The sequence below is a fragment of the Scyliorhinus torazame genome, chromosome 8 (assembly GCF_047496885.1).
Source record: "Scyliorhinus torazame isolate Kashiwa2021f chromosome 8, sScyTor2.1, whole genome shotgun sequence".
Taxonomy (NCBI): Eukaryota; Metazoa; Chordata; class Chondrichthyes; order Carcharhiniformes; family Scyliorhinidae; genus Scyliorhinus; species Scyliorhinus torazame.
Genome location: NC_092714.1, coordinates 239,077,719 through 239,098,334, shown reverse-complemented (window position 1 = coordinate 239,098,334; position 20,616 = coordinate 239,077,719). Strand labels below are relative to the sequence as shown.

At 43.6% G+C, this 20,616-nt stretch overlaps 1 protein-coding gene across 2 annotated transcripts in view; it reads left to right on the top strand.

The window, feature by feature from the left end:
- mtcl2 (microtubule crosslinking factor 2) overlaps positions 1–20,616 on the top strand; it is a 130,993-nt gene that overhangs the window by 99,118 nt on the left and 11,259 nt on the right. For both annotated transcript variants that reach the window (XM_072515003.1, XM_072515002.1), the window contains exons 11-13: positions 6,749–7,000; positions 16,410–16,480; positions 18,077–19,544. In XM_072515003.1, coding sequence (XP_072371104.1) covers positions 6,749–7,000; positions 16,410–16,480; positions 18,077–19,544 — 1,791 coding nt within the window. The remainder of the gene's footprint in view (positions 1–6,748; positions 7,001–16,409; positions 16,481–18,076; positions 19,545–20,616) is intronic.

The window sequence follows — 20,616 nt, the reverse complement described above, 5'->3', positions numbered from 1 at the left end:
GAAGGGCTAACATTCAGTAAAATCATATGTATTCTGCAATCTAACTGCATCTATCCACCTTTGCCCCATAACTCTTTGGATAATGTAAATCTACCAGTCTTGTTTCAAATTAGCAACTGATCTACATTAATTGTCATTTACAGAAGAGCTTCAAACATATACCGTCCTTCATTGGTCCAACTGTTTTCACATTTCACTCCTGAAAGATCTGTCTCCAATTTTTAGACTTGCCCTTACACTTAGTCCCAGATTCCCCCAACCAGCAGAAACAGAGTAATAGATAAATTTTGTGTTTCTCAGCAGATAAATTTTGTGTTTCTCAGCATTGTACCAACCGGAATGCTCTGTTAGCCGGAATTACTGATACACTCTTCCGCCCCCCCCCAACCCCCCTGTTTAGCACAGGGCTACATCGCTGGCTTTGAAAGCAGACCAAGGCAGGCCAGCAGCACGGTTCAATTCCCATACCAGCCTCCCCGAACAGGCGCCGGAATGTGGCGACTAGGGGCTTTTCACAGTAACTTCATTTGAAGCCTACTTGTGACAATAAGCGATTTTCATTTCATTTTCATTTCAAATGCAAGAGAAGGGAAACGGTTAAATAACAATGCAGCGGTGGGTTAACAGCATTAGCCAAGGAGATGATTTTTCAGGAGGCTTTTAAAAGCAGATTTTGGAAATGTGTTATAATAATCTTTATTATTGTCACAAGTAGGCTTACATTAACAATGCAATGAAGTTACTGTGAAAATTCCCCAGTCACCACACTCCAGCTCCTGTTCGGGGTACACTGAGGGAGAATTCAGAATGTCCAATTCACCTAACAGCACGTCTTTCGTGGCTTGTGGGAGGAAACCGGAGCATGCGGAGGAAACCCACGCAAACATGTGGAGAACATGCAGCCTCTGCACAGACAGTGATCCAAGCCGGGAATCGAACCAGGGACCCTGGTGCTGTGAAGCAACAGTGCTAACCACTGCTATCGTGAAGATGTGCTGGCCGAAACAATAACAATTAAAGATGGAGTCCAGAGAGTGGAGAACATAGGGCAACAGAGTGGTACTTTCTTGGCATAAATAACACAACATCTTTTCATGTAAAGCGGCAGCTAAAAAAGTTCATATTGATAAGGCAGCAGTTCTTTCTCCCCAGGTTCCGATCTCTCTGTGATATTGTGCAGTCAGCATTCTGAAATGCAAATCTAGTGACATTTGATTTTTAAAACAATTGTGACCAGCCTGATCATTAAATAACCCGTTTACTCCACAGCATTTAACCAGCACGTTTGATTGACTCACACCAATGATTCCCAGAGCGTGCCGGATAACAAATATTTTACTTTAAAAGTTTGATCAAGTTTTTAACCTTCCAAATTCCAAGGAATAAAATCGGAGTTTGTGCCTAACTCTTCTTGTAATTTTAACATGTGGAATTTACCTACATCCTAATAAATCTGTGCTGCAATCCCTCCATGATCATTATGTCCTTCCCAAAGTGTGATGGCCATGGCAGTAGCATAACCTCTACCTCGTGTATGCTAGTCCTTTAGGTAAAGCCAGCCTTCCATTAGCTGTTTCAATTATTTTCTGTAACTGTTCATGACATTTTTATGATCAAGGTATCTGGACACCTAAATCTCTTCGGACCTCCGCTGTTTCTTGATTTTCACTTATAGAAAGTGTCCTGTTCTATTCTTTTCAGTTCCAAATTGGCCTCAAATTTGCCTACATTGAAATTAATTTACACAGATTTGACTATTCACTTAATCTATAGACATCCCTTTGTAGTATTGTGCTTGCTTCCCTCTGCGCTACTGTGTCAATGGCAGATTTGAAAATGTGACTTTCTATTTCATCATCTAAGTTAAGTACATAGAAGATAGGAGCAGGAGGAGGTTTTTGGCCCTTCGAGCCTGCTCCGCCATTTAACACGATCATGGATGATCATCCACCTCAATAGCCTAATACTGCTTTCTCCCCATACCTTTGATCCCATTCTCCCCAAGTGGTATATCTAGCCACCTCTTGAATATATTCACTGTTTTAGCATCAACTATTTCCTGTGGTAACGAATTTCGCAGACACACCACTCTTTGGGTGAAGAAATGTCTCCTCATCTGTGTCCGAAATAGTATACCCTGAATCTTCAGACTGTGACCCCTGGTTCTGGACACACCCACCATTGGGAACATCTTCCCTGCATTTACATTATCTAGTCCTGTTAGAATTTTATAAGTCTCTTTGAGATCCCCCCTCATTCTTCTGAACTCCATCGAGAACAATCCTAACCTAGTCAATCTCTCCTCATGACAGTTCCGCCATCCCTGGAATCAGTCTGGTAAACCTTCGCTGCACTCCCTCGAGAGCAAGAACATCCTTCCTCTGAAAAGGAGACCAAAGCTGCACACACTATTCTAGGTGTAGCCTCACCAAGGCCCTGTATAATTGCAGCAATTCTTCTGTACACGAAACCTCTTGCAATGAACCATTAGCCTCCTTTACCGCCTGCTGCACCTGCAAGTTTACATTCAGTGACTGGTGCACAAAGACACCCAGGTCCCGCTGCACACTCCCCTCTCCCAATTTACAACCATTTGGGTAATAATCTGCCTTCCTGTTTTTGCTTCCAAAGTGAATAACCTCACACTTATCCAAATTATACTGCATCTGCCATTGATTTGCCCACTCGCCGAAGCTGTCCAGATCATGCTGTAGGATCCCTGCATCCTCTTCACAGTTGCATGAACTTCAACATCAGCTATCAATCTCTTGTGAGATGCTCTAACAAATGCTTTCCAGAAGTCCATGTAAATAATGTACACAGAAGTTCATCAGCACTCTTCACAAGAAATAGGACAAAGCTAATCCAGCCAATTACAGCGCTATCAGCCTACTCTTAGTCATCTGAGAAGTAATGGTTTCATCAATCAACAGCACAATCAATAACTTGCTCAGTGGTGCTCAATTTAGGTTCTGCCAGGACCACTCAGCTTTTGATCTAATTGCAGCTATTGTTCAAACATGGCCTAAAGAGCTGAATGCCAGAGGTGAAGTGAGAGTGACTGCCCTTGACATCAAGGCAACATTTGACCAACTGTGGCATCACGGAGCCCTAGCAAAACTGGTCAGTGAGAATCCGGGGGGAAACTGCACGGATTGGAGACATAGCACAAAGGAAGATGGTTGTGGTTGTTGGAGGCCAATCATCTTAGCCTCAGGACATCACTCCAGGAGTTCCTCAGGATCGTGTCCTAGGCCCAACCTTCTTCAATTGCTTCATCAATGGCCTTCCTTCCATCACAAGGTCAGAAATGCTGATGTTCGATGCAGTGTTCAGCACCTGTTGCAACTGAAGCAGTCCATGTTCATACGCAGCAAAACCTAGGCAACATTCATCTTGGGCTGATAAATTGCAAGTTACATTCAAGCCACACAGATCCCAGGCAATGACCATCTCCAACAAGAGACAATCCAGCTTCCTTGACATTCTGAATGGCATTGCCATTGCTGATTACCCCACTACCAGAAACTGAACTCGAGCAGTTATATAAATACTGTGGTATAAGAGCAGGTCAGAGGCCGAGACTCCTGCGGAGCGTAACGCAACCACCTGACTCCCCAAAACCTGTCCACCATCTACAAGATTCAAGTCAGGAATGTGATGGAATAGTGTCTACTTGCTTGGCTGAGTGCAGCTCCAAGAGCACTCAGGAAGTTCAACACCATCCAGAGAAAAGGATGCTTTATTGGCACCTGATCCACCATTTTAAACATTCACTCCCTCCACCACCGACCCACAGTAGCAGCAGTGTATTACCATCTACAATGTGCACTGCAGCAATTCATCAAGGCTCCTTCACTTCACCTCTGCTGCCTAGAAGGACAAGGACAACAAACACATGGGACCACCATCACCTGCAAGTTCCCCTCCAAGCCACAATCCATCCAGACTTGGAACTATATCGTCGTTCCTTCACGGTTACTGGGTCAAAATCTTGGAACTCCCTTCCTAACAGCTCAACACCACCTTCTCGAGGATAATTAGCGGTGGGCAATAAATGCTTGCTGAGCCAATGGAGCCAACATCCCATGAAAGAATTTTAAAAATTCCCCTATCCATTACTTCAATCAACGCTTCAAAAGTTCAGTCAAGTTGGTCAGACATGACCTACCATTTACAAATCCATGTTGGCTCCCCTGATGACCTGAACATTTTCAAGGTATTCAGTCACTCTATCTTTAATTATAGACTTTAGTAATTCCTGACTACAGATGTTAGGATAAACTATCATTTCTTAGTTTCTCTCTTTCGCCTTCCTTAAATAGAATAGTATCCACGGTTTTCCAATCTGAAAGAATAGTCCTGAATTCAGAGAATTTGCCAGTTTATAGTTTGGGTTTCTGCAATATTCTTACCCACTCCTATAAAATGCTGGAATGGAAACCATCTGGTCCTGGGGATCATCAACATGCAAACTGAGCATTATTGCTGTGTATGTGACAATTGATAGCACTGTCAATGACTCCTTCCATCACTTTGCTGATCGGGAGGAGGCTGGTGGGGTGGTAATCGGTCAGGTTGGACTTGTCGTGCTCTTTGAGGAAAGGACATACCTGGGAAATTTTCACAATGTCAGGTAATGAGGCATCCCCCCCTTTGTTGGTTCTCAGGCATATATGGCGCAATCTAACAAAGAAAATAAAGTCGTTAGATCTGGTACGAGCAAGGCTAAGTGGGTTCTTAAACTTACTTAACTCGTGTGCAACTGGGTCCCGCCCATTGTGGGCAGGATCTAGATCGTGATGTCTCGCAAGATTGATTAGATCTCATGAGGCGTAACTGATTTCAGGAACCCTGGGGGAGGCCTCTCCCGGGATCTACCGGCCACGTCTCGCCCATTCCTCCCCGGATGCGGCCAGTAGATCGCGCCCAATGTTGCAGAAAACAATCCTGGACACACGAGGGAATTTTCACTGCCCTTCTAATGTGCTTGTCTGCTTATGCCAGTCTATATGCAAATTAAGCTCCCTATTAAAACCATTTTGCTATTGCCACATGCTTGTTTAATCTCTGCATCTACCACTTCATAGTTGCTATTAGGGAGAGTAAAGACAACTCTCCTCAATAGCCTTACAACCATTTCTCACTTAATGAAGCTTCCACTGCTTGTTTATGTCTGATTACGTCCTCTCTTATCATTGAAAAATGTTCATCCTTTAACACTAAGGCTACTCTTATGTCTGCTATTTTAAAAAAATATTTTCTAAAGACCTGCAACCTGTCCTGATTGTCTTATAGTTATGTCTCAGCAAACCCTCCAAGTTCCATTTGGCCCCGCCCATTTACTAGTTTCAAGTCCTTGTGGCTGCTCTATTCATCCATCCCACTGGGATCCTCTTTAAACCCGAGTTCAGGAAGAGGCTGAAGGTTTCATTCCTGCCCCAGACTTGTGTCAGTGTGCCATGAAATGGAACCAATCCCCCCATATCACCTCATCAACTAACCGATCATCTCAATAATCTGTCATCATGCTACCTGGGACATGGAGAGTTTGAACTTCATTATTCAGTGTCCTAAGATCTCCTAGGTTAATGAGCCAGAGGTCGGGCTCAGTAATTCCCATTTCCTAGACTTGTGAGGAAGTTAGCAAGAAGGATCGTAGCTATAATGCTGTAACACCATCTCTGCTAGTTACAGCTCCCTTATTGGGAGCTTGTAATCGCAGAACTAATTCCTCAGTTCCTTGTCCAGCATGTGCAAATCGGAGTTATGGGAATCAGAAACATTTTACAAAAAATTTTAAGTAGACAACTTGAAGTTGGGGCAGCATGGTGGTACAGTGGTTAGCATTGTTGCCTCACAGTGTCATGGACCTGGGTTCAATTCCGGCCTCGGGTGACTGTGGTGTTTGCACTTTCTCCCCGTGTCTGCTTGGGTTTCTTCCGGATGCTCCAGTTTCCTCCCATCATCCAAAAATGTGCAGGTTAGGCAGATTGGCCATGCTAAATTTCCCCATGGTGTCCAAAGATGTGCAGGTTAAGTGGGGTTACAGAGATAGGGCGAGGGGGTGAGCCTAGGTAGTGTGCTTTTCCAGCGGGTCAGTGCGGACTCGATGGGGCAAATGGTCTCCTTCGGCACTGTAAAAATTCAATGGTTCTAAGTATATTGTTGTAAGAGCTGTAGTTAAGGGAGCTGTCGTTGAATGTCCTTTTTTTAAAAAAACCGGTTTAGCTGAAGCCATTTCAGAAATGTAAACAATAAAGAAAGTTTTTAATATACATGTTTTTCACAAGCGCAAGAAATACAGGAGAAGAAATGTGGAACTTGAGCTCGAAATGAACTATCTAAATTTATCTTTTTAATTGTAATTGTATTATTAATGTTCAAAATTGGGCTAGAAAACTATCAGCAGGTTCAGTAGCATAGCAGTTATGTTACTGGACTAGGAATGCAGAGGCCTTGGTTAATGACCTGGAGCAATTAGTTTAAATTGCAACACCGCATTTAAATAAATTCAATTGAATAACTCGAGTTTAAAAGGCTGGCATCAATGATGGGAAAGAAATCTGCTGTCCTTGCCTGGTCTGTACTTTGTGTGATGCGCTTGACTCTTAAGAGGCCTCACGGCTCACTAGTTGAATAAATGAGCAATGGGCAGTAAATGCTGACTTTCTCTGCAACCCATGAATAAAAATAAGGTATGAAAATTGCTGGAAATTCAAACTAAAATACTGATTTCCCACAACAGCTGGAAGGTAAGGCTGGCAAAATGACCTCTGAGAAAGCTCCAGGTGATCTCAAGACAGCTTTGAAATGGGAGAGGGAAGAACACCAGCAGCTCCTCGCAGAGTCCTACACTGCAGTTATGGATCTAACGCAGCAGCTTCAAATTAGTGAGAAGAACTGGAGTCAGGAGAAGTTAGAGTTGCTGGACCGATTTAACATTGAGCGGAGCCACAGCGAGCAGCGTTTGAAGGAAATGCAACACAAGATCAATCAGGTACATGCAAAACAACCTCCGATATGTGCTAAACATTTTTAATGTGTTTATAAAATTGTCGCCGTTGTTATGGGCCAGGGTTTAGAGACCCCCAAAGTGTATCATGGAGTTCACCCGACCCACAACTTTTAATAGATTGTGGTATGGGGAGCACACGGCCCACTCTACAGGTGTGGTACAGCAGAAATCAAAAAAAGCAAAACAATGTTTATTCTATAAACTCAAGTTAACCTTTTTAAAACATACAGTGAACATCTTAGCAACCATCAATTCAAATACAACCGCCAAGGAATACAACCCTTAAGTAATCCTTAATAACTTCCCAAAAATATGGTTGATAATGCAAATAGTGTAGATGGGCTTTAGATTGGCTTCACAGGTCGGCGCAACATCGAGGGCCGAAGGGCCTGTACTGCGCTATAATGTTCTAATTCTAGAAAACAACATCCAGAAGACAAAAGAAAAACCTTTTAACAGAAACACATTAGGTTTACATTCACTACTGAGAACAGTTATAATTCTGAATTCACCAAATGATCAAGAGATAGTCTTTTCATGGCAGAGAGAACAGTAGTACACCTGTTTTGTCTGGCTTCAGCTCCAACACTGAAAACGAAACTAAAACACACCCTGCAGCAAACAGCCTAAAACCATGCAGCAAACAGCGTAAAACGAAAGTAAAAAGCTGACAGACAGCCCAGCACCACCCACACTCTGACATCACTGATAAACACCCATTTCTTAAAGGTACATTTCTTAAACACCCATTTCTTAATGTACTCTCACATGGCACCGTCCAAGCGCAAATCTTATGCCCCCCCCCCCCATCTGCCGGTCGCCCCAAAATACAAGCGGCATGGTTTTGCAATGTTTATGGGATTTGACACGTGTGCCTGGAAAGTACCTTCCCTTTAATAGACAAATATTGGTTGTGAGGGAGAGTGGAACTAGGGTCAGGCATTTCCTGTACCAGGATTTCCAATTTCCCTGCCTCACTCGAGACCCAGCGTAATGCTGCCGGTATACTGTTTGAGATAAGATGAGCCTGTTCAGATCAGCGAGGTGGACCATTTAGGCCAGAAAAGCAGCCTGGGCCTTTGAAGAAAGGAAATTGTTGTGAAGCAGAAATTGATTGTTGCCCATTACACAGGGGGCGACCACAGGGGAGTTGGTCGGGCTCTATAGGAAAACCTGGCAGCCTCCCTTAAAAGCGAGCAGGTGCCAGATTTGCTGGCTGAACGGAGCAGATGAGTAATGGTGATGTGACCCCCTGCCCATGCACTTTGGGTGTTCTTGAGCTGACCCTACAAACTCCTGGGATTTCTGCAGCCAGTATTCAGCAAGCTATGTTCTTTGTCACAGATGTGGAGATAAACAAACCCAGCAACAATGTCAGATATGCATAACACGTTTCGTTGTCACCATTTAATTATAGCCATTTTTTAAACCTGCTTAATGAGAATACAGGGAGTGGCTGCAATTTTTCCATTATTTTTCGATCGCTTGGTTTATTTCCTGTTGAATGGGTGGGCAGATGACCAGTTTCATTCCTGTAGGTCATGAGAGAAGTTAAAGGAAAATAAAGTTTGGTCAAGGGCATCCTTTGACTCCCAAGTTTTGCCTCCTGCGGAAAACTCCATTTTTCCTGCGGTCTAGCTGCTGGGCATTGAGTGCGAGCCATCACAATCTAACACCAGGGGCTTATTAGATTGAAGCATTAAACTACCTAAATGAGAAATTCTTCAGCTGAAAGTAAAATTTCTCCTTTCTGTTGGGAATTTAGTGCTGACCTGCTCCAGCTTCTGTTTTCTAATGGCATAAACAGAAACATTGTTGGTTTCCTCGATATTTGATTGACTGGGTTAGTATAGTCCCACAAATGGAACACCCTCAGCATTACTGTGTCCACATTTCTTAGAGGAACCTAATAAAAATGGAATGAATAAAAGGCCATTCAGTGCCCCAAGCTGCTCTTTCACCTTAAGTAAGGACAGTGTACCTGTCCTTACTTATATACTTCCTTGCATTCCTGTGAGGGATGACTTTCTAGAAAATAGAGCTTTGTAAGTTGTCCCCCTGATGTAAAATAGCTGCAATATCCATGTGGCATTATAATTCTGGTTATTCAACTGTGGTCAGTTGTATTCGCAGAATTCATTTATGTTGTGTTCCATATGACATTTGATCTAAAATCCATGTATTTGTGCTGATCATCTTAATTCCATCTCACAAAGGAGCTAATTAATTCATCTTTCGTGACTCCAGTATGGTAGTCCCACAGGCTTCTGAAACTGCCAGTTCTTTGTAACTGATTTAGTTGTGTTTCTTGGAAGAATTTAAAAAAGTAAATCAGTTTCTAATTCACTGTAACAGTTGTTATTGTGGTAAGCTTCACAAATGAGGTTCCCCACACAGAGCTTCGTAGAAAGGGAGTATGTATCAGAAGGTCAATGTGGGATGTACCATTTTCTCTCCATTACAATCAATGGATAGAAAGCCATGTGGGATGTATTTGTTTCCAGAAGGCACTGCCATTGTGTGGAGCTCTCAGTGGAGAGCACATATTTTAGAAATTCTACCCATGAATGTATTCACCTTCCTCACACTTTTAGGATCATTAAAAGCCACCTCGGTTCTCCGAGCTCACTATTTTGCAGGGAAATGGCAGCTTATACAGGACAAGAACAGTTAAATTATGAGTGGCACTACATTAGGCGAGTTTTTATTCACAATGATCCTAATATTTAACTGTAGTTAGGAGGTGCCTGAGTAGTTGATACAGCACTGTGAAGGCTTATCCAAAAGCAAATTGAACATTCCCTTTTTTTAAATCGCTACAGTTACTGTCAGGCTATACTGCGAAGAGTCTGGCTGCAGGAGAGAGGCACTTGGGGATTGTTGGGTCCTTAGAAGTGCCAGATACAGCAGGTGTGGGTGGAGATAGAAGGGTGGACCATGGCATCAGCTGGAGCTGCTTCAGGTTCATAGTGCACAACGCAAGGAGGTGTAAGGCCACCAAAATCCAAGAAGACTCAGTGAGCTCCTGCAGTCAGGAAGTAATTCATTTATAACACAAAGGGGCAACACAATGCTGTATCAAACTGACAGCATTCACATACCACATCATGGGTGGAATAATTGCATTGAACTTAATTTGAATATTGTGCATCATATCTATTTATTATTACTTTGAATGATAGTGGACAAGGTAACTTTCTTGGTCATTTGGGTGTTGCCTGGAGATCTTCCTGAAAGGGAGTACATAGATGCCACAGGCGTCCAGGCTTATTGCACTTTCCCTCCCAGGTAGTTGGGTTAGTAGACCTGTGCAGTGTCACAATGAGACCTGATGGTGTACTTTCTTCTGAATAAGAAGCACTTGGCGGATACACCATTTTTTTTTTTTTTTTTTTTTTTGCAAATACATTTGCAATGCCATGGAGTTAGGTTGAAAGCAGGAATACAGCTGCACTCCTGGTCATTGGAATCGTAACATTCCAACTGACGCTAGGATGTTGCAATTAGAAGGTCCCGAGATCTAAAGATTGTCTTGAAGGCGAGATCAGAGTCTGATTTTCTGTCTTTGATACACCCCAATGCCTTGTTTCCTCTGGAATCTTGTGGCACCCAGCACATAGGGCACCCAGCGTGGGGCAGCACGGTAGCATTGTGGATAGCACAATTGCTTCACAGCTCCAGGGACCCAGGTTCGATTGCAGCTTGGGTCACTGTCTGTGCGGAGTCTGCACATCCTCCCCGTTTGTGCGTGGGTTTCCTCCGGGTGCTCCGGTTTCCTCCCACAGTCCAAAGATGTGCGGGTTAGGTGGATTGGCCATGATAAATTGCCCTTAGTAACCACAATTGCCCTTAATGTTGGGTGGGGTCACTGGGTTATGGGGATAGGGTGGAGGTGTTGACCTTGGGTAGGGTGCTCTTTCCAAGAGCCGGTGCAGACTCGATGGGCCGAATGGCCTCCTTCTGCACTGTAAATTCTATGATAATCTATGAATAACAAGCTGAGATAATCCCTCCTACCTCATATTCACGAGTATCCGGAGCTTGCACCTACCCTGGACACTTACTCACTCATTGTATTTCTAGCAATGAAACAGTAATCCCAGCTTGGTGTTTTGGAGGCAGAGACCTGATCCGATGGGCCCCTCACGTCTTCTCTTCATCCCTGTGCCTGGAAACTGAACAAAATGGGAAATCTCTCCTCCAACTGCAGGATTGGGGGAAATTGTGCAGAATGGGTAACAAAATAATTGTACCTTATTTAAATGCAGATTGTGAACTCGGAGAATATCAATTTTGAACTTAAGTCACACAGTTACAATGTAGTGAATATCCCTGTTTCTGAATTTTTTTAAAGAGTTTTTATTTGATTTTTAAAGAAGCGACAGGCTGCTTTTCTCGAGCGACTGATTTTGAATTGTGAGATTTTGGAGAATCCAGTTGTGTTAGTGGCTCACTACTTTGGGAGAGAAACATTCCCTTTTTTTAAATCATTAAAATCAGAATTAGGTCCCCCATGCCCACAAGTCAAGTGATCTTCAATAAATTAAATTCCTGCAGGAATTTTGTGTGTTTTCAGTGCGTATGGTCTGTTTCAAGGGATTTAAAAATAAATAAAACCATAATGGAAAAATTTCTCTGCACACATTCTGAAATGGTTTACAATTTTGTGACACACAGCTTATGAGAGAAATCTTACCTCCTTCTTTACCTCTGCTCCATCTAATTGTTGCAGCTGCACCAAGCGGAAGATCAAAGACCTGCAGTGCACTGGTGACGTTGGTGCAAAGAAAGGTGTTATTTTTAAACTAGCAGAGAGAATGGTTTGAAAGCAATTAACTGCAGATGCTGGAATCTGAAATGAAAATGAAATGAAAATCGCTTATTGTCACAAGTAGGCTTCAAATGAAGTTACTGTGAAAAGCCCCTAGTCGCCACATTCCGGCGCCTGTTCGGGGAGGCTGTTATGGGAATCAAACGTGCTGCTGGCCTGCCTTGGTCTGCTTTCAAAGCCAGCGATTTAGCCCTGTGCAGGAGATCTCAGACTCGTGGCATGCTCCTCTTGTGCGATGTAGGAGCTCAGGGACACGTCCACTGTCCCTGGCTCCTTCACGTGCAAGAAGTGTGTCCAGTTGCAGCTCCTGTTAGACCGCTTGACGGCTCTGGAGCTGCGGATGGACTCACTTTGGAGCATCCGCAATGCTGAGGACGTCGTGGATAGCACGTTTAGCGAGTTGGTCACACCGCAGGTGAAAGGTACTGAGGGAGATAGAAGTGACCAAAAGACAGAGCAAGAGTAGGAAGGCAGTGCAGGTGTCCTCTGCGGTCATCTCCCTGCAAAACAGATATACCGCTTTGGATACTGTTGAGGGAGATGGCTCACCAGGGGAAGGCAGCAGCAGCCAGGTTCATGGCACCGTGTCTGGCTCTGCTGCGCAGCTGGGCAGGAAGAAGAATGGCAGGGCTATAGTGATAGGTGACTCAATTGTAAGGGGAATGGACAGACGGTTCTGCGGACACAATCGAGACTCCAGAATGGTATGTTGCCTCCCTGCCGCAAAGGTCAAGGATGTCTCGGAGCAACTGCAGGACATTCTGGGGGGGGGACGGTGACCAGCCAGCTGTCGTGGTACACATAGGCACCAACGATATAGGTAAAAAACGGGACAAGGTCCTACAAGCTGAATTCAGGGAGTTAGGAGTTAAACTAAAAAGTAGGACCGCAAAGGTAGTAATCTCAGGATTGCTACCAGTGCCACGAGCTAGTCAGAGTAGGAATTGCAGGATAGATAGGATGAATGCGTGGCTCGAGAGATGATGCAAGAGGGAGGGATTCAAATTCCTGGGGCATTGAACCGGTTCTGGGGGAGGTGGGTCCAGTACAAACCGGATGGTCTGCACCTGGGCAGGACTGGAACCGATGTCCTAGGGGGGGGGGGGGTTTGCTAGAGCTGTTGGGGAGAGTTTAAACTAATGTGGCAGGGGGATGGGAACCGATGCAGGAAGTTGGAAGGTAGTAAAACAGGGACAGAAACAAAAGGCAGTAAGGGGGAAAGTGTAAGGCAGAGAAGCCATAGTCAAAAATCAAAAAGGGCGACAGTACAAGGTACAGTGACTGAGGGGCGCTCAGTGAATAGGACCAGGAATACTAAAAAGGAATAAAACAGGAAGTGAAAACATTAATGGTAAGCGACGCGGCAGGTTGTTACATGAAGATATGGGTTCAACAACAAGGAAAATTAGGAGAAAGGTTAAGAGGAAATATAACTTAGGAGAGGTTACTGATCAAGGTGATAAGATTCAGAACAGAGGTAAAAGAAAAAGCCAACATAAGTGTTCTTTACCTGAATGCTCGTAGTATTCAGAATAAGGTAAATGCGCAAATGATCGTGAATGACTATGATTTAGTGGCCATTACTGACACATGGTTAAAGGATGACACGACTGGGAGTTAAATATCCGAGGGTATCAAACTATTCGGAAGGACAAAGTGGATGGTAAGGGAGGTGATGTAGCTCTGTTATTTTAGGATGACATCCGGGCAACAGTATGGGATGACATCGGTGCTATGTAGGATAAGGTTGAATCCATTTGGGTGGAAATCAGGAATAGTAAGGCGAAAAAGTAACTGATAGGAGTAGTCTATAGGCCACCAAATAGTAACATTATGGTGGGGCAGGCAATAAACAAAGAAATAACTGATGCTTGTAGAAATGGTACAGCAGTTATCATGGGGGATTTTAATCTACATGTCGATTTGTTTAACCAGGTCGGTCAAGGAAGGAGGAGTGTATAGAATGTATCCGCGATAGTTTCCTAGAACAGTATGTAATGGAACCTACGAGGGAACAAGCGGTCCTAGATCTGGTCCTGTGTAATGAGACAGGGTTGATTCAGGATCTCATAGTTAGGGATCCTCTCGGAAGGAGCGATAACAATATGGTGGAATTTAAAATACAGATGGAGGGTGAGAAGGTAAAATCAAGCACTAGTGGTTTGTGCTTAAACAAAGGAGATTACAATGGGATGAGAGAAGAACTAGCTAAGGTAGACTGGGAGCAAAGACTTTATGGTGAAACAGTTGAGGAACAGTGGAGAACCTTCTAAGCGATTTTTCACAGTGCTCAGCAAAGGTTTACACCAGCAAAAAGGAAGGACGGTAGAAAGAGGGAAAATCGACCGTGGATATCTAAGGAAATAAGGGAGAGTACCAAATTGAAGGAAAAAGCATACAAAGTAGCAAAGATTAGTGGGAGACTAGAGGACTGGGAAATCTTTAGGGGGCAACAGAAAGCTACTAAAAAAGCTAGAAAGAAGAGTAAGATAGATTATGAGAGTAAACTTGCTCAGAATATAAAAACAGAGAGTAAATGTTTCTACAAATATATAAAACAAAAAAGAGTGGCTAAGGTAAATATTGGTCCTTTAGAGGATGATAAGGGAGATTTAATAATGGGAGATGAGGAAATGGCTGAGGAACTGAACAGATTTTTTGGGTCGGTCTTCACAGTGGAAGACACAAATAACATGCCAGTGTCTGATGGAAATGAGGCTATGACAGGTGAGGACCTTGAGAGGATTGTTGTCACCAAGGAGGTAGTGATGGGCAAGCTAATGAGGCTAAAGGTAGACCAGTCTCCTGGCCCTGATGGAATGCATCCCAGAGTGCTAAAAGAGATGGCTAGGGAAATTGCAAATGCACTAGTGATAATTTACCAAAATTCACTAGACTCCGGGGTGGTCCCGGTGGATTGGAAATTAGCAAACGTGACACCACTGTTTAAAAAAGGAGGTAAGCAGAAAGCGGGTAATTATAGGCCAGTGAGCTTAACTTCGGTAGTAGGGAAGATGCTGGAATCTATCATCAAGGAAGAAATAGCGAGGCATCTGGATTGAAATTGTCCCATTGGGCAGACGCAGCATGGGTTCATAAAGGGCAGGTCGTGCCTAACTAATTTAGTGCAATTTTTTGAGGACATTACCAGTGCGGTAGATAACGGGGAGCCAATGGATGTGGTATATCTGGATTTCCAGAAAGCCTTTGACAAGGTGCCACACAAAAGGTTGCTGCATAAGATAAAGATGCATGGCATTAAGGGGAAAGTAGTAGCATGATATAGAGGATTGGTTAATCAATAGAAAGCGAAAGAGTGGGAATGGGTGTTTCTCTGGTTGGCCATCAGTAGCTAGTGGTGTCCCTCAGGGATCAGTTTTGGGCCCACAACTGTTCACAATTTACATAGATGATTTTGAGTTGGGGACCAAGGGCAATGTGTCCACGTTTGCAGACGACACTAAGATAAGTGGTAAAGCAAAAAGTGCAGAGGATACTGGAAGTCTGCAGAGGGATTTGGATAGGCTAAGTGAATGGGCTAGGGTCTGGCAGATGGAATACAATGTTGACAAATGTGAGGTTATCCATTTTGGTAGGAATAACAGCAAAAGGGATTATTATTTAAATGATAAAATATTAAAACATGCTGCTGTGCAGAGAGACCTGGGTGTGCTAGTGCATGAGTCACAAAAAGTTGGTTTACAGGTGCAACAAGTGATTAAGAAGGCAAATGGAATTTTGTCCTTCATTGCTAGAGGGATGGAGTTTAAGACTAGGGAGGTTATGCTGCAATTGTATAAGGTGTTAGTGAGGCCACACCTGGAGTATTGTGTTCAGTTTTGGTCTCCTTACTTGAGAAAGGACGTACTGGCACTGGAGGGTGTGCAGAGGAGATTCACTAGGTTAATCCCAGAGCTGAAGGGGTTGGATTACGAGGAGAGGTTGAGTAGACTGGGACTGTACTCGTTGGAATTTAGAAGAATGAGGAGGGATCTTATAGAAACATATAAGATTATGAAGGGAATAGATAGGATAGATGCGGGCAGGTTGTTTCCACTGGCGGGTGAAAGCAGAACTAGGGGGCATAGCCTCAAAATAAGGGGAAGTAGATTTAAGACTGAGTTCAGGAGGAACATCTTCACCCAAAGGGTTGTGAATCTATGGAATTCCTTGCCCAGTGAAGCAGTAGAGGCTCCTTCATTAAATGTTTTTAAGATAAATATTGATAGTTTTTTTGAAGAATAAAGGGATTAAGGGTTATGGTGTTCGGGCCGGAAAGTGGAGCTGAGTCCACAAAAGATCAGCCATGATCTCATTGAATGGTGGAGCAGGCTCGAGGGGCCAGATGGCCTACTCCTGCTTCTAGTTCTTATGTTCTTATGTTCTAACGCTTCAAGTCTGGACGACTCTTTGTCAATGAGGGGTTTGTTTTTCTCGGATGTTAAACTGCAGTGACTTGCAGTGACAGTCGGTATATTTATGAGGAAATGAAAACAGGCTCACCTGCCCCTACAAATTCCCACATAACCGTTTACAAGCTGCATTCTTTGTCATTTTCAGATGCTGCAACACAGAAGCAGTGAAAAGGAGACTTCAGATGAATTAGAGGCTAAAGGAACTAATTTGCAACGGTAAAAATCAGATTATCTGCAAGTATTTGTTGCCAAGCAAGAAATTATATTGTGATAAGATTTAAATTGAATTAGGCTCCAGTTGGCCTTTTCTTTACTAGTTTTCCAGAATTTTTTAAAGTTCCAAAATTTGATCAAAGTACAAGTTAACTATTTTTAACTTCAATTTTTTCTGTTGAGCTGTTTCTTGGACAATAATTTTATATTTTTGACATAAGGGGACAGGAGACCATTCGGCATCTCAATTAGATCCATGGATGATTTGTACATCAACTCCATTTAACTCACCTTTGTTCAATACTCCTCAACCCCTTCAACTAACCAAAATCAATCATTGTCTTGAAAATTTTACTTGACGCAGCATCCACAGCTTTTCTGAGGGAGACAATGTCAGATTTCTACTATCTGTTCTCTGGGCAAAGTGTTTCCTTTGGACAAGGACTAATTTTAGGATTATGCTTCCCTTGCTCTGGATTTCCCCCATCAGAAGAATTTGTTTCTCGTTATCTACCTTATCTAATCCTTTTAATCACCTTAATTAACTCACCCCTCAACCTATTACAGGAACAATAACAATTGAAGGCAGTGAGATATTAATTGCCCTGGATTGAGGAGTGATGTAGTTCATTCATTAACACCTCACAAATGTAGATGACGGGGATGATTTTCAGTCTGCAATTGCTGCCAGAGAGAAAGGCGACAGGGGCGGAAAATCCGGAGAGATTCGGGAAACGCGATTCTCTCTGGAGAGATTATGTTTCCCAATTTTCCTGCCCTTCGCCAGTGGCGTGACAAGGTTCACACCCTCAAATGCCAGGGGGCAATGCCAGGGGTGGGCCCTCATGGGAGCCCCATGGGATGGAGGGATGGACAGTTATGTGTGGTTGGGGGGTGGGGAAAGGAGAGCAGGCATTGAGGATGAACTTGCAGGCAAGGTGGGGAGAACAGATACTGAGCGGGAGAACGCCGGCAATACTTCCAGTGAGCATGGTGGTGGGGGATGCACCGATACCTCCATAGTGGGGGCTGGACGCTGTTCATTTTCAATTCTGATCAGGGAACCCTTTAACGATGACGCCCCGATCGCTGTGGAACCAGTGCTTGCTCTACCAGGCCCCTCCCCACCAGAGTGACGGTGTCAACCATGCCCATTAATCTTTTTCTCCAAAGAGGCTCAAGATCTGGAATTGAAACTGGTCTGTGCAACTGGAGAGCTACACACCAGTTTTCAGACTGAGCCTGACACTTCGAAAGACATATGGTAAGATTCCGCCCGACATCTGCATTTCCGCATAATTTGTTCTCTCTTCCATGTATGCATGCAGCACCCCCTCAATGCAAACAATACGAACAATTTAGGATCCAATTGATAATTGGCCATGATGTTTCTCTGTATTGAGCCAGTGAATTTGCATTTTTCCAAAGCTGTAAATATCTGAACTCTAGGTGTACTAAAATATTAGTGAAAGCCTTCCCATCCTAACTAGAAAATAAGTATGGTTGACATTTTTGTTCCTGTGGGTGATGTGGCCTTCCCCCTTTTGTTTTCTTTCAATAAAAAGGAAAATAACTTATTTTTAAATGCATTATTTTTAGGGCAAAGTCAGTTTCTTCCATGTCTGAGTTTGAGAGCTTGTTGGACACATCTCCATATTTACCTCCCACCTCCGCACCCTTGTCAAATGGTTTAAAGGATCTTGAGGAGCTGAACAAGAAAAATTGGAAGCACATGAATAACGACGGGGAATTGTTACACGAGAAATCAGAAAGCACATTAATCGAGCAGTCAGATGTGGAAATGCCTGTAATTTCATCTTGGGACTTCACCATGGCAGCAAATCTAGTTAACCCGCATCTCAATACAAAACAAATACAGAGGAGTTACACAGCACCAGACAGAACCGGCATTCGGATTTATTACAGTCCACCAGTAGTGCGCAGGATGGATGGTTCTGTAGTTCAAAACAACGAAGGAAAGATAATGATTGAACCAGGTTTCCTGTTCACGATGGCAAAACCCAAGAAAATGGCAGATTCAGAGCCCCAATCAGAGAATGCCTGCAACAAGTGGTTTAATGACTTTTCCAAGCACCGAGATCTGCTGGAAAGTGGTAGTGGAGAACACCCGGTTTCCGTTTCAGCCAATACCGCCACAACTGGGTTTCCTTCTGCTCTGCATGATCTACAGATATCAGGTAACATGAGTGATGACATGAAGGAGGTAGCCAACTGCGTCAGAAATGTTATTTGTACCAGCTCATTGGAAAGGAAGGTTAATACGGCAAGTCAGACTATTGGACTTATCAGTGTTGGTACTCAGACAACCCAAAGTATTAGTGTTGGGTTGCAGACTGAGAGTCCCAGATCTATCTCCAGTACTCTGCACCGGTCATGGGCGTCGAGAGGCTCCTTACTGATGCCAACCCAGAGCTCCCGTAGCAAACAACTCTCTTCATCTTTGGAAAAGGTGCCGACTAAGTTTGAACGACCTTGCTGTTCGCCCAAATTTGGCTCGCCAAAGTTGCAGAGAAGAAGCTCTTCCAAAATAGATCATACAAGAGAGCGAAGCCCATGGGCCCTGTCTCATCGAGGTCAAAATGAGTCAGCTTGGGCTAGGTCAACGACCACGAGGGATAGTCCAGTGCTCAGTTCCATCAACGATGGGTTGTCCAGCTTGTTTAACGTCGTTGAGCACCCATCTGGAAGTGTCGACTCAGTTTGGAAATCGAGCCAACATGAAACAAAAACAAAAGGCGATTCGTCAAGATATGGGATTGTTCAGGAGTTTTTCCGAAATGTGTGTGGAAGATCCCAGAGTCCAACAAACGGAGCTGACAAACCATTAAAAGATCCTGTCGTTGAGGAAAGTGTCAGAAAAGCAGATTTCGCTGCACCAGCTCCAGCTCCAGTGGGCCATACACAGGCAGACAGTATTTCCAGAATTGTAAATAAAAGACTTCCCAAGCAGCCGAACAAAGAGGACCAAAAACCAACATCCTATCCAATCCCGGGAGCTAAAGATCCAGACACACGGGATGCCTGTGGAGCTTCTGGTCTTCTTGAGGTAGCTATTTTAGTCGGAGTTCCATCTCATTAAAGTATGTCATTAAATTAGTTTTAAAACTCTACTCTAAAACTTCTGTTATTAACATGAGATATCTGGACTAATACAAAATCATAGAATATTGCAGGGCAGAAATAGGCCATTCAGCCCATTTGCCTGGGCTAGGCTTTTCTGAGTGCTATGCAATTAGTTCTTTTTAGATTTATAAATGTCAAAAGTTGTCATTTTTTGTTTACTATTACCTATAGTAAAAGAAACTAGCTGAATATATATTTTAATGCATAAAGATTGTAAACAAACTGCAAGTTTGTTACAATACAGATTAAATTGAATCAATGCAAATCAAAATGGGTATAAAGACATTAAAGGGCAAATTTAACAAGTCGAGGCTCCTGGCATTTCTCAGGAGAATGGACATAATGGAAAAAAATCAGGAGCTTATTGATTCAGAAACACCAATACCAGCACTGGGAACATCATCTCTCAAATTTAATTTTGTATTGTGCAAAGTTGATGATCTTTCCCCTCTGGAGCTTGGAGGGAATTGCAAGGCTGGTTGGGGGGGGGGGACTTTAGAATTAGGTGGCATGACATGAGCATCATGCCTGTTGCTTTTCCACCTCTGCTGGTATTTTACCAATGCTAGGGGAGACATTAGTCAGTGTGTCCGCCTTTGGGCAAATTGAGGTTGACCAATATCCTTCAGGGAAGGAAATCTGCCGTCCTTACCTGGTCTGGCGTACATGTGACTCCAGATGCACAGCAATGTCATTGACACTCAAATGCGCTCTGAATTGGAGGGCAGTTAGGGATAGGGCAATAAGTTCTGGCCCAGTCAGCTATATTCACGTCCCATAAAATGAATTTTAAAGAAGTCCTTAATTGGCCAGTAAAGACCACTAAAGGGCCTCTTCCTGCCAACGCCGACATTTTACTTTGTTGGGGACTGAAGGGAGTGGCCCCCTTCACGATTAACACCTTTATTTGTCACCCCAAAGCCCACTTCCTCACTTGAGCCTGCCAGCCTGGCCCCCACTCGCCTCCTAATTGGGTTCCAGCGCCGATTGACATT